A 12,318-nucleotide genomic window follows, 5' to 3' on the forward strand; every position below is an offset into this window, starting at 1 on the left:
ATGAAAACTTTTTGTTATCTATTCCTAAGCAATATCTCATAACTCCTAAGAAGTAGCTCAAGAATCTGATTTTCAAACTACGCGATAGAAATCCATCTATGCAATCAGATTCAGCATATTCTTTCTTTGAGTTCCTTTACTTTTCTTTGATTCTTAAAACATTACCATGTGACCCAGTCACATCATGTATCAAGAATCTCATAATAGAAACTTAACAGAGTTAGATAGTGGACTTTACCTGAAGTAGAGTCAAACTTATTGACTTTAACATCCTTAGGTAAATTTGGCAGCTTCACAACTAATGACCCTTCCTTTGGCAATATAAACATATGGACCCTTTGATAATGGTACTCGGGACTATTACAGACTTAGCCTTTTCTCTTTACCATTTGGTCAACCTAGTTGACTATGGTCAATCCCTTTCCTTGGGAAGAGAATGCTTTTTCTGTATTTCCTGTGTCACTATTGTCAATGTCCATCAAGTTTTGAGGAAGTTGATCTTAACAAATAAATAAGATCATTAAGGGTCTTGTCATAGTCTGTTTCATAGGTGTTCCAAAAGAACTCACTATGTGACTTAGAAAGTAGTTGAACCACCAACTTTCTCAAGACTTTGACACCCTTCTCTCTCGGCTTGTCAATATGTGACTACATCTCCAAGATGTGATCACACCTAGACCTTGCCTTGCCAATAGGGTTTGAGTGACTTTGAACTTGTGGGTTGGGAGAATAATTTGAGGAGGTGAAAGAAGTATGATTTCCATGGGACATCATCTTCATTTAGGAAAGCTTGTTTCAAGAGATTTGGGAAGATCATAAATGTCTAAACCAGACATGTTTTGGGAGATATTCAAGATAGTTGATTTAAAGTCCTTAATATGACACCCAATATGAAATATTAAGGCTAGGATCCAACAAACTATTTTTATAACTTAGAAGAGGTATGCCGTAATCCAAGCTATAAAATATTTGAAGGTAGGTGAATGACGATTCACCAATTTCCACCAAGATAAATGAAATGTATTATTAGGTTTTAATTGGATTTGAAACTCCTAGATCTTTGAGATTGATTGAACTGTTCAATGGCATGTTTCAATCTCGAGTGTGCCCTTCAGGTTTTGTGACTGGGATGTCGAGGATCACAAAACAAGGTGTGAAGTAACCATGCAAATTACTTGGTACCCTTAAAAAATTACCCCTCAATCGATGTGCCGGTTAACCACACACGCTCCATCGATACTATGATAAATATTAAGTCACCCTTTACCTACCTTGTTAAGTCCAAGTTAGTGTGCCGGTTAACCACACACGCTCCACTAACGACTTAGACAAAGTGTAAAGTGTAATTTCATGGATTAGCACCTTATTCACATTTTCCTAAGTAACTAAGATTGGGAATTATTAAGAGTTTAGTTACTTAGTATTTATCATTAATACTTTTAATGAAGGGAGAATTATAGTCCTGTCAAACCCGTTCAGATAACGACCCTCCACCATTCAAGCAAGCGGTGGGTGAGAGTGGACACCCATTAAGTTGCCATTTTATAGGCAACAACCTTATACCCACCTTATAGACCGGCTTCGTGAATGAGGCGTACTAGCGGTAAGACTGACTTTACTCTTATACATATATATATATATATATATATATATATATATATATATATATATATATATATATATATATATATATATATATATATATTATTAACTTATAATATTATAAAGTATAAGAGTTGAATTTTAACTTTTAAAATTCTAAGGGCTAACTTGTAATTAAAGTATTCATAAGAGAAAACTTTACAAATTCCAAAACTTGAGGGCAAGTTTTGAAACTATTCAAAACTAATTAATTCCATAACTTATGTGTTTAAAGTAGTTTTAATCCAAAAAACTCTTCAAGTTCCATAACTTGAGGACAAGTTATGGAAGACTTTAAACTAATAAAAGAATTAACTTTTCTTTATTTTATAACTTATGGAATTAATTAAGGTTACATTTTTTTTTATTTAATGAAGAGACTCTTGGTCCTCCATAACTTGAGGACAAATTATGGAGTCATAACTCCAATTAATTAGAACTAGACTCTTCATTTTGTAACCTTTGCCAACTTTTATGAGTTTTATGAAACTTAAATGTGATTTTTCATATAACTTGAGGACAAGTTACAAAAACACATTTTAGAATCAACTCTTAGATTAATTTGGATTGAAAACAACTTTTTCACTCAACTTTTCTATTAATCTAAGCAACTCATAAGAACAAGATAATTCAAATCAAACTTTTTCATGTAATTAGTCTAAACTTTAAACTAATACAAAACATGAATCTATTGACAATTATCTTTGAAATTGGATTAGCATGAACATTACCACATCAAAAACAAGTTTATAAGTTCAAAAACATCTTAGGGTAATGTTCTTAGTCCAATTCCAGCCAAAAAGGTCGAACTTATGCTGTCTGGGGTCCCAACTCGTCGAGTGCACTAACCAACTCAGCGAGTTGGATGCTTTTTGCCTTGGACTCGTCGAGTCCCTTCATGGACTCGGCAAGTCTACTGGGCAGACAGCATCAAAACTCGATTTTTCAGCTCCATTTGCAAGTATAACAAGAAAACAAGCCTAGGCTCTGATACCACTGTTGGGTTATGAGCATTCTAACACTCCTAAGTGTACATGCAACCCTAAATACCTTGGATCTATGTTTTCTCTATTATACATGCAAATATGAACATCCAAGGTATTATCCTAATCTAGCATACAAAATTGTCAATATAACAAGATAGAATACATACCTCTTTGATGTAGAATGTCTTCATGAAGCTTGAGTGCCTAGTGCCCCAAGTGTGACACCTCAAATGGTTCACACAACACCAAATACACTTGGAATAACTTGAGAGAATTCTACACTTCATGAAAATCGGCTAGCCCTCTCTAGAATAATACTAGTGCCGATTTTGTCAAGAATAATATCTTTATATAGTGTTACAATTAGGGCAAACCCTAATTATCATGACTTTCCATTTCCTTGGATCCATGGGTTCAAATACACCATGGAGCATCCATGGAGCATCATATGGGTTTTGGCCCAACTAGATAATCCATGGAGCATTAGCCCACCATACAAGTATGGATGATTTACACAATCAACCCATATATTTAATTAGTCTTCTTTTGATCACTTAATTAATCCTAGATTAATTCTTGATCAATACTAATTAAATAATCTTATTATTCTTATTATTAATATACTACAACGTATAATATATTAATAACCATAAGTGTCTTATTTCTCTCATTTTAGTCTATCCAAGTGCATGATGCCATGCAACCCAAATGGACCATGCCGGGTCGGGTCAAGTCTAACCAATTATAGTTATGGACTTAGACATTAATCCAACAAAAGCATGCTAATGATGTTGTCAAGCCATAATGATGATATATGCATGAACATGTATGTTATGTAAAATGTTTAACTTGTATTTAATTATTTACATGTTTACATAAGAAGTAATTTGGGAAGTAATATGCTACAAAAAGATGATAATAAATATGCATAATTACTTATAGATGTCATTTGTGTAATCCTTTTAAAGAAGAATTAATAATTAATTAATTAAAATGGAATAAACTAGTGGGGAGAAGGGTAGCAACCAAGACTTAGGTGTGTATCCTATTCGAATAATATGATGGCCTTGTGGGTTAAAATATACATATAGGATAAGAGCTTAAGCCAACTCTGATGTCGAATGGTTTTTCTAGACAACCACTTGGAACATGGTCCTGGTGCACCTTGGTATACCGGGACTGGAGTGGTGTTAACAATTGATGGAACATCTATGCAAACATCACGTGGGGTTTAGGAGGTGTATCTTGACGGAATTGGCACCGCTTGTACCAATCCTTAACGACAACGTATGTACTAATACCTATAACGTCAGAGTAGCGAACGAAGCAAACCAGGGGCAATGTTACGGATGAGAGTCGCACTTGATTTAGTGCATTGGGCCATGTCAATCACGTTTGTAGCGAATAGGATACTTACATTGGGGTTATTGATGAGAATATAGACCCATAAATAGGAAGTATACAACAACAATTACAAAGACGCTTAAGAGGAAAGTAACTGTAAATGATGAACATGAAGAGTGATATTATTTTAAAATATTATAGTATGGGTTGAAGTGATGAAAATTAGTTACAAAGTTTATTAATGAAGTATAACTAAATGAACAAGCTCTAAAGATGAATAACAATAATTAAGCTTAATTATGTTGATTATGTGATGTTCACGATGACATGCTATGTGAGTGTATGAATGCATGTTTATATGATGTTTTTTGACCCATTTGAGATATGTGCATTCCATAGCATTGTACTTATGGTTAGCTTGTTTAGCATTTGTTGACACTTGTTTCTTTACTTGTTGTTTGTCTTGAATTGGTATAGGCAGCATAGTGTGTTGACCTAGCGAGGATGGGGTCTCTCGGGTAGTTACTTCTAGGGTAGTTACTTCTAGTATTATTTTAGTGATGATACCATTTGGACATTTCGTTGAGTTTTCACAACACTTGTTTTAAGAACTTGGTTTGTTTTGGTTTTTGAGATTTAATGTTGATGAATGATGTTTTTTGTAATAAAAGTAACATTGGTGCTGTTTTCATAAAATTTTAAAAAGACTTCCGCTAACATATTCTGTTAAATAAATGTTTTAAAAACAATCGGGTGAAAAATCACGATATTACATTGTACATTCTATCTAATTGCTTAAGATAGCCCATATCCTTATGTATATTTATCACATTAACCAATGTTATCAATTATAAAATGTTGTATTTTATGGGCAAGTAACCAAGCCTTTAATAATCAGGCTTATGTTTAACCACCCACCTACTGCTATCGTCACCATCACCAACCACCACTGTCACCACCACCCACCTATCGCCACCACCACCACTACCATCAACATGTCGGCCATTGTCACTGCCACAATTTACCGCCACCGCCACCACCTCCACCATCACCACCTGTCACCACCACCGCTACCCGGTGTTGCCAACACCACATGCCACTGCCACCATTGTCATCGCCACCGCCACCGCCGCTGATATGAATGTTAAATTATGAAATTGAAATTTACTATTTTTATAGTCTATATAATATATTTTACATATAAGATATTAAAAAAAAAAACATAGTAAAATTAAGCAAAAACAGACAAAAATGGTGCAATTCTGTCATTTTACATGAATTATAATCCATTTCTGTGAACTAAACAAAATCAAGAATTAATTGTAATTCTATTTCCTGCCAACCAAATAGTATATGAAATTGGATTCAAATTTCTAGCAGATTCATTTTCCAGCTTCTTTAGAAACATTTTTCAAACCAAACAGCACCTTAAGAAACTTGATTTTGATGAGGAAGGTTTTCATACAATACAAAACTAGGTAGTTTAATTAGTTTACTAACTAGGCTTATATACTTATATTTTAATTTCATTAGAAACATTATGCAAATCAAAGAGCACCTTAGGATACTTGATGAGAAAACTTTTCATACAATACAAAAGTACGTATAGTGTAATACGTTTACTACCTAGGTTTATATTCTTAATGAAGATATATATATATATATATATATATATATATATATATATATATATATATATATATATATATATATATATATATATATATATATATATATATATATATGATTTATTTTGAAAAACTAAGAACTTTTTTCGAGATAAAAATATTCAAAACCAATACCATAACAAAACTTTAAGTCATTCACAAGTCAAAAACAGGTTCATCTGAGATGAAAATTGTTATATTTAGATGATATTATAAGTAGTTTCTTTCAATTATTGAATTATTATAAATAAAAAAAATTATATATATATATATATATCTATATCTATATCTATATATATATATATATATATATATATATATATATATATATATATATATATATATATATATATTTGATGACATTTGTGTATTGTAAGCATCCATTTTTTTCGATCGCCCTGGGCCAAAAATATGTTTGAACGGCCCTAATCAAAAAACTCGTAAATACAAAAATTAAAGTATAAATATGTGTGTGTAAACACACACACAGATATATATATATATATATATATATATATATATATATATATATATATATATGTATGTATGTATGTATGTATGTATGTATGTATGTATGTATGTATGTATGTGTGTGTGTGAATTTAAGTGCATATATATAATTTGAATATGTACATATGCCTATTTAAAAGAAATATGTGTGAATGACGATTCTTAGTAGGTGTCTGGTGTGATGCTGATAATATATGTCATTCCTGTAGAAAGAAGTTTCAAACTTTTTTACTTATTATGCCACTTTGTAAAAAAAATTGTATTACTACATAAAAAAATGTGTTACTCTATTACGTTTGACCGAAAATATATATATATATATATATATATATATATATATATATATATATATATATATATATATATATATATATATATATATATATATATATATATGTCACACCTACTATCAATTATCAATTGTTACGTCCGCCTTAATATGCATATATTCATAACATTCAAATGTATATGCATACATTTTAAAGAATGAGTTGTGTATGAGTGTTAAGACGAAGACAAACTTATAGGTAGAATGTTGTAGGTTTAGTTTTCAGAAAAAAAATAACCGATTTTTTATTAAAAGTACTATTCAGGAAAGTATTGGTTTTTTTAAAAAACTTTCCTATATATAGTATATTTTATGGTATATATAAGTTATAACTACCATGAACATGGGAACACTAAAATACATAGTCAAAGAGTAGATATCTGATGAATAGAAATATAGAATCTATTACATATTTTTCAAATTCACACCGTGATTAACGTCTCTCTTTCCCCATCTATCACGCATGACGTCATTAATAGCAAAATTAAGTTTTATAATTAAGATTTCGTTTAGGTTTCCATTGTCCTTTTAAGCTGTTAAGACCCCTAATTCATTACTTTATTACATGGAACTGTGAACTAATAATGGGTAAAGTAATGTTCATATCATAAAGAGGTTTTCAATTTAAAAGCACGTGTCTCGTAATTAAAAATGCTATAGAAACTCCAATAAAAGAGAATTAAATGTCATTAATGAGGCCCCTTTGATTGTATTTGGAAGAGAATACGACGATGTATCCTTTTTATTTTTTATTTTTTTTATGTTTTTACCCATTTTATAATTTTTTTAATTTTATAGTAAATATGTATAACATTATACTACTACTTTCAAAATACTTATTCAGTATTGAAAAGTGCATCAAAATACTATATATTCTGACTTGAGATGAATTAAAGTATATGAAGTGGAATTGATGATTGGGAGTTGAAAAATTACACAAATTTATGCATCTATAACTAATTTTCACCGAAAGAGCATCTTACTATTTCCCTACCACCGCATATATATATATATATATATATATATATATATATATATATATATATATATATATATATATATATATATATATATATATATATATATATATATATATATATATAGGGTTAGGTTCATTTGAGACCACCTATATTTTGTGAGACCGTGAGATGCATTTTTTTATTTTTTTTTTATTTTATTTATTTATTTTTTATTTTATTTATTTATTTTTTTAGTTAATTCATGTTCCGAAAATAATATTTAAAAAAAAGAATTTTTTGATTTTTCCATTTATTTTGCATTTTAAAATTATTTATAGAATATGTACAGTGTAATATTCTATTTAGAATATTTCACGTATTTTTCAAAAAAAATAGAATTTTTTTTTTAGTTAATTCAAGTTCCGAAATAATATTTAAAAAAACAATTTTTAGATTTTTCCATTTATTTTGCATTTTAAAATTATTTTTTAGAATATGTCAGTGTAATATTCTATTTAGAATATTTCACGTATTTTCCAAAAAAAAAACGGAATTTTTTTTATTTTTTTTATATTTTTTTATATTTTGTTTAGTTAATTCAAGTTCCGAAAATAATATTTGAAAAAAGAATTTTTAGATTTTTCCATTTATTTTGCATTTTAAAATTATTTTTAGATTTGGTCTTACGGTCTCACAAAATTAGAATGGTCTCAAATGAATCTGAACCTATATATATATATATATATATATATATATATATATATATATATATATATATATATATATATATATAGAAAAATAAATATACCTTTAAGGGTATATAAGCTTAGGTATCCAAAATCACCATACTACGTCGTTTTATATCATATAATACATTCTAATTGTATAATGTTTTTGTAATTTAACTTCTAACTTGATTTACTTCCAAGATTTTTATAAATTAAATATTTATCTTCCTCTTACATAAATTTCATTTTCAACTACAATATATTAAGCCTACTAGGTGTTCAACAAAAAGATATGATAAAAAGATAAAGATAATAGTGAAATTTCGAAAATATTGAAACTAAATCAAGTTAGGGGTTGATAATTAAGAACATCATAATGAATATATCAAATACAACGACATGATGTGTTTGAGTACCTAAGTTTATATACCTTCAGAGTATATTCATTTTTCTCATATATATATATATATATATATATATATATATATATATATATATATATATATATATATATATATATATATAGGGTTAAGTTCAAATTAGAAGACTATTTAATGTGAGAACGTGAGAACACTACTTTATGTTACTATTCTACTATGAAATTTGTATATACAATGATATGACATTATTCATCAACAAATATACGAACAATCACACATTAATATTCATATTAAAATTTTATATGTACAACTTTTGACATTTTTCATCACCGAATATATGAACAATCACATATTTAACATTCACATTATAATTTACTAAATTATTACATATATATATATATATATATATTTTATAGTATAATACTAATATAAAATTGAATATATATTCATATTATAATTACTACAATATTAGATATATTGAACTTATAGTAGAATAGTAATATAAAGTAGTGTTCTCACATTATATATATATATATATATATATATATATATATATATATATATATATATATATATATATATATATATATATATATATATATATATAACATTTTGCACTCTTTAGTCTTTATTTGACCCTTACAAAGAACTAAACAACTATATATTGCTCCATTTCCTCCCACACCCAGCATTACGCTTTGTGTTCTTTGTGCGGGTTTAAAAAGTAGACAAGATCCCGTAATCCAAAATCTCATTTCCCTCAAAAGGAATACTTTTTTTTTCAAAAATAAAACTAAACTTTAAAAATGGGAAACAGCTTAGGATCAAGAAAGAAAACTACAAAGATCATGAAAATGAACGGCGAAACGATTAAGTTGAAGACACCGGTGAACGCCGGCGATGTCATGAAGAGCCACCCGGGTCTGGTGTTGTTGGATTCGGAGATGGTGAAGCATTTCGGAATCCGGGCTAAGCCGTTGGAACCTCAACAAGATCTGAAGGCTAAGAGGCTTTACTTCTTGGTTGAATTGCCAAAGTTTCCTGAAGATAAATCGGCCAGAAGAGTCCGGTCGGGGATAAATATGAGCGCCAAGGACCGGCTTGAAAGCCTAATGTTGGGTCGGAGGTCGGCGTCGGATTTATCGTTCATGAAGGCGCCGAGCATTATGGTGGAGAATGGCGGCGACGGTGGTGTTGGTGGTGTCGAGCCATTGAGGGTGAAGTTGAGGTTGCCAAAGTCGGAGGTAGAGAGGTTGATGAGGGAGAGCAAAGATGGTGGTGAGGCGGCGGAGAAGATCATGAAACTTTGCATGGAGAAAAATGGCGGCGGAGGTGGTGGTGGTGGTGGCGAGGCACCGACGGATAAACGGCGGGTGCAATGGAAAGAGGATGCTTCCAAGGGCCGTGGGGTACGTTCATCTTTATCTTTATTCACAAAGTTACAATTATTCATTAAATATATATTTCTATATACAAATTGAAGTCATCGACCAATAAACATGAATAACTCGATATTTTGAGTTTCTCTTGCATACTTTTTATTAAACAAAAATACCGAAAATGTATAAACAGAAATCACACAAATTGATATTTAAATATATTGATGTATTGTTTACTTTCGCAATAATTGGCCACTGTTTAAGGAGATCCATGAGATTATAACTAAGGTATAAAAACACGTTGATGTTTCATATATTTGATAATTTTAAAAAAAAAAAAAATACGTTTATATCTTATACTAAGTCAAAACATCTTGATTCACATAATGATTGACAAAACTACGTAATAACGTACGTTTGACAAAAAGTACTGAATTCTTTTTCTAGTAAATTGCATGTGATGTGATTTTAAACATTTGTTCTCAATTCTCCCTCTAAACACCATTTGACCCACCTTTCATGCCGTGTTCTTTGTTTTGACTGCTTTTTAACTTCATATTATAAAAGAATGCACGTATAGTTTTGATTTAATTAATGCTTAATTTATTCATGTAACACAAGTTAACACCAAACATAACAAAATGTGGATAGAGTCATAGAGGTATATAGCCTATCACGTAGCATTCACATTCGCTTAGTTTTTCGGATGTTAAAAAGTCATGATATTGTTTTTTGGTTTAGAAAGTTTATTTTTATTATATTACATAATAATTATGAATAATATATATATGTATTTTTTTTATAGAAATTGACATAAACACCATTGGCTGGTGTAAAGTCGTAGATTTGTTGGGTGACTAAAGCTGAAAGTGTCTTGTAGTAACATGGCCTTATTTGGCGTTCTGTCAACGGTTTCCTTGCTATTACTTTTTTATTTTATCAAAATTAATTTTAATAATATTTCACATGTTTAATTTCTTCTTAATTTGACAATTTCCTATTTTTCATCTATGTTTTTTACTTAACTTTGAATTTAAATTTTATAGACAAGAAATATAAAATTAATAATTAAAAATTAACGTACAAATGAGTTTAAAACTAGGCACAACTTAGACCTTTGTTATTGGGTGACAACTTAAGTAATGGACATAACTTACGTCATCTTATAATATTGTTTGCATATAAAGGTCGAAACTTAGCTCTGAAAATAGTAATAATATAATATATAAATATTTTAAATTAATTATATAAATGTTTGGTTTTGCAGAAAAGAGTGGGATTTCTTCCTGTCAGTCAAGAGCTAAACGTGGAATAGCACAAAATACCAACCAAAAAACACAGTATAGCCAAGCAGAGTTCTCTCAATTTTCCTCCTACTCCTCCTGTATATGATCCACAATATGTATTTTACTCTAGAATGAGTTTAATTATAATTATTTATATTTGTAAATTTATGGTAAATTAATCATCATATGTGTTAAAATATAATGCAAAACATTAATGTATGTTCGAATAAGTGATTTAAGGAAAATGTTCCTGTTGCAACAACCACATGATTATAATCACTCATTTTAACATATTTTATTGTCATTATATTTTATTAAATATGATCTTTAGTTTAAAATAAGTTTATAAATATAATGATTAGATGTTAAATGACACATTCGTCTTTTATTTTTATTTTTTTCATGTAGCTCTCTGGTGCTGTGGAATAATTTTGTAATCTTATTTTGATGCATGTACTTTTTATCTTAATTGTTGTCTTTGTTATATCTTTAGGTGTTTTTTGTTAGATAAGAGGGTAGGGTTTATAGAGGAGATCTAAATACCCTTTGGATTGTGTAAATATTTTCATATGTCTGGGTTAGCCTAGAATAATCTCAAGGGAACACTTACGAATCTAGGCACAGAAAACGTAAGCCAAATTGCTAGAGAATTTTGAGTTCGTATGAAGAAAAACGAGAGCTAAGATGTGATCTATTATCTTTAAACACGAGATCTTTTTATATAGAAAACGATGTGTAGGGTTTCGTTTTTAGGGTTGGCTGTCATTGGTTTCTTTGGAAACAAACCAAGGGAATCCGTAATTAATGAAGAAACCAATGGTTTTCAAAACTGAAGATCTTAGTTAGTTTTACCATAATGGCTCTCAAAGTAGCGGGGCCCCAGCAAGGGGGTCTGCCCCTTAGACCCCACTAGGGGCGCTGCCCCTTTGGAAACTCTGAACCCAGGGGCATTTCCCCCGGACCCTTATTGTCGAACCGTTTTCTAATTCGATCTTCTACATACGTGCACACTGCACATACCCAAACATATATTAAAGTACAAATTACGAAGCCCTTAGCTCACATTTAAGTTTCAATTACACAAAATGTCATGGTGACACTAAAATCACA

The 12,318-nt window shown here is 29.8% G+C and overlaps 1 protein-coding gene across 1 annotated transcript; it reads left to right on the forward strand.

The window, feature by feature from the left end:
* Positions 1–9,232: 9,232 nt before the first annotated feature.
* Positions 9,233–11,650, forward strand: LOC145008165 (uncharacterized protein At1g66480-like). Its single transcript, XM_078966786.1, has 2 exons — positions 9,233–9,952; positions 11,190–11,650. Exons 1-2 carry the CDS (start codon positions 9,350–9,352, stop codon positions 11,235–11,237), a joined length of 651 nt encoding a protein of 216 aa, XP_078822912.1. The 5' UTR covers positions 9,233–9,349; the 3' UTR covers positions 11,238–11,650.
* The last annotated feature ends 668 nt before the right edge of the window (positions 11,651–12,318 follow it).

Source organism: Lactuca saligna, chromosome 8 (genome assembly GCF_052625555.1).
Source record: "Lactuca saligna cultivar CGN05327 chromosome 8, ASM5262555v1, whole genome shotgun sequence".
Classification (NCBI taxonomy): Eukaryota; Viridiplantae; Streptophyta; class Magnoliopsida; order Asterales; family Asteraceae; genus Lactuca; species Lactuca saligna.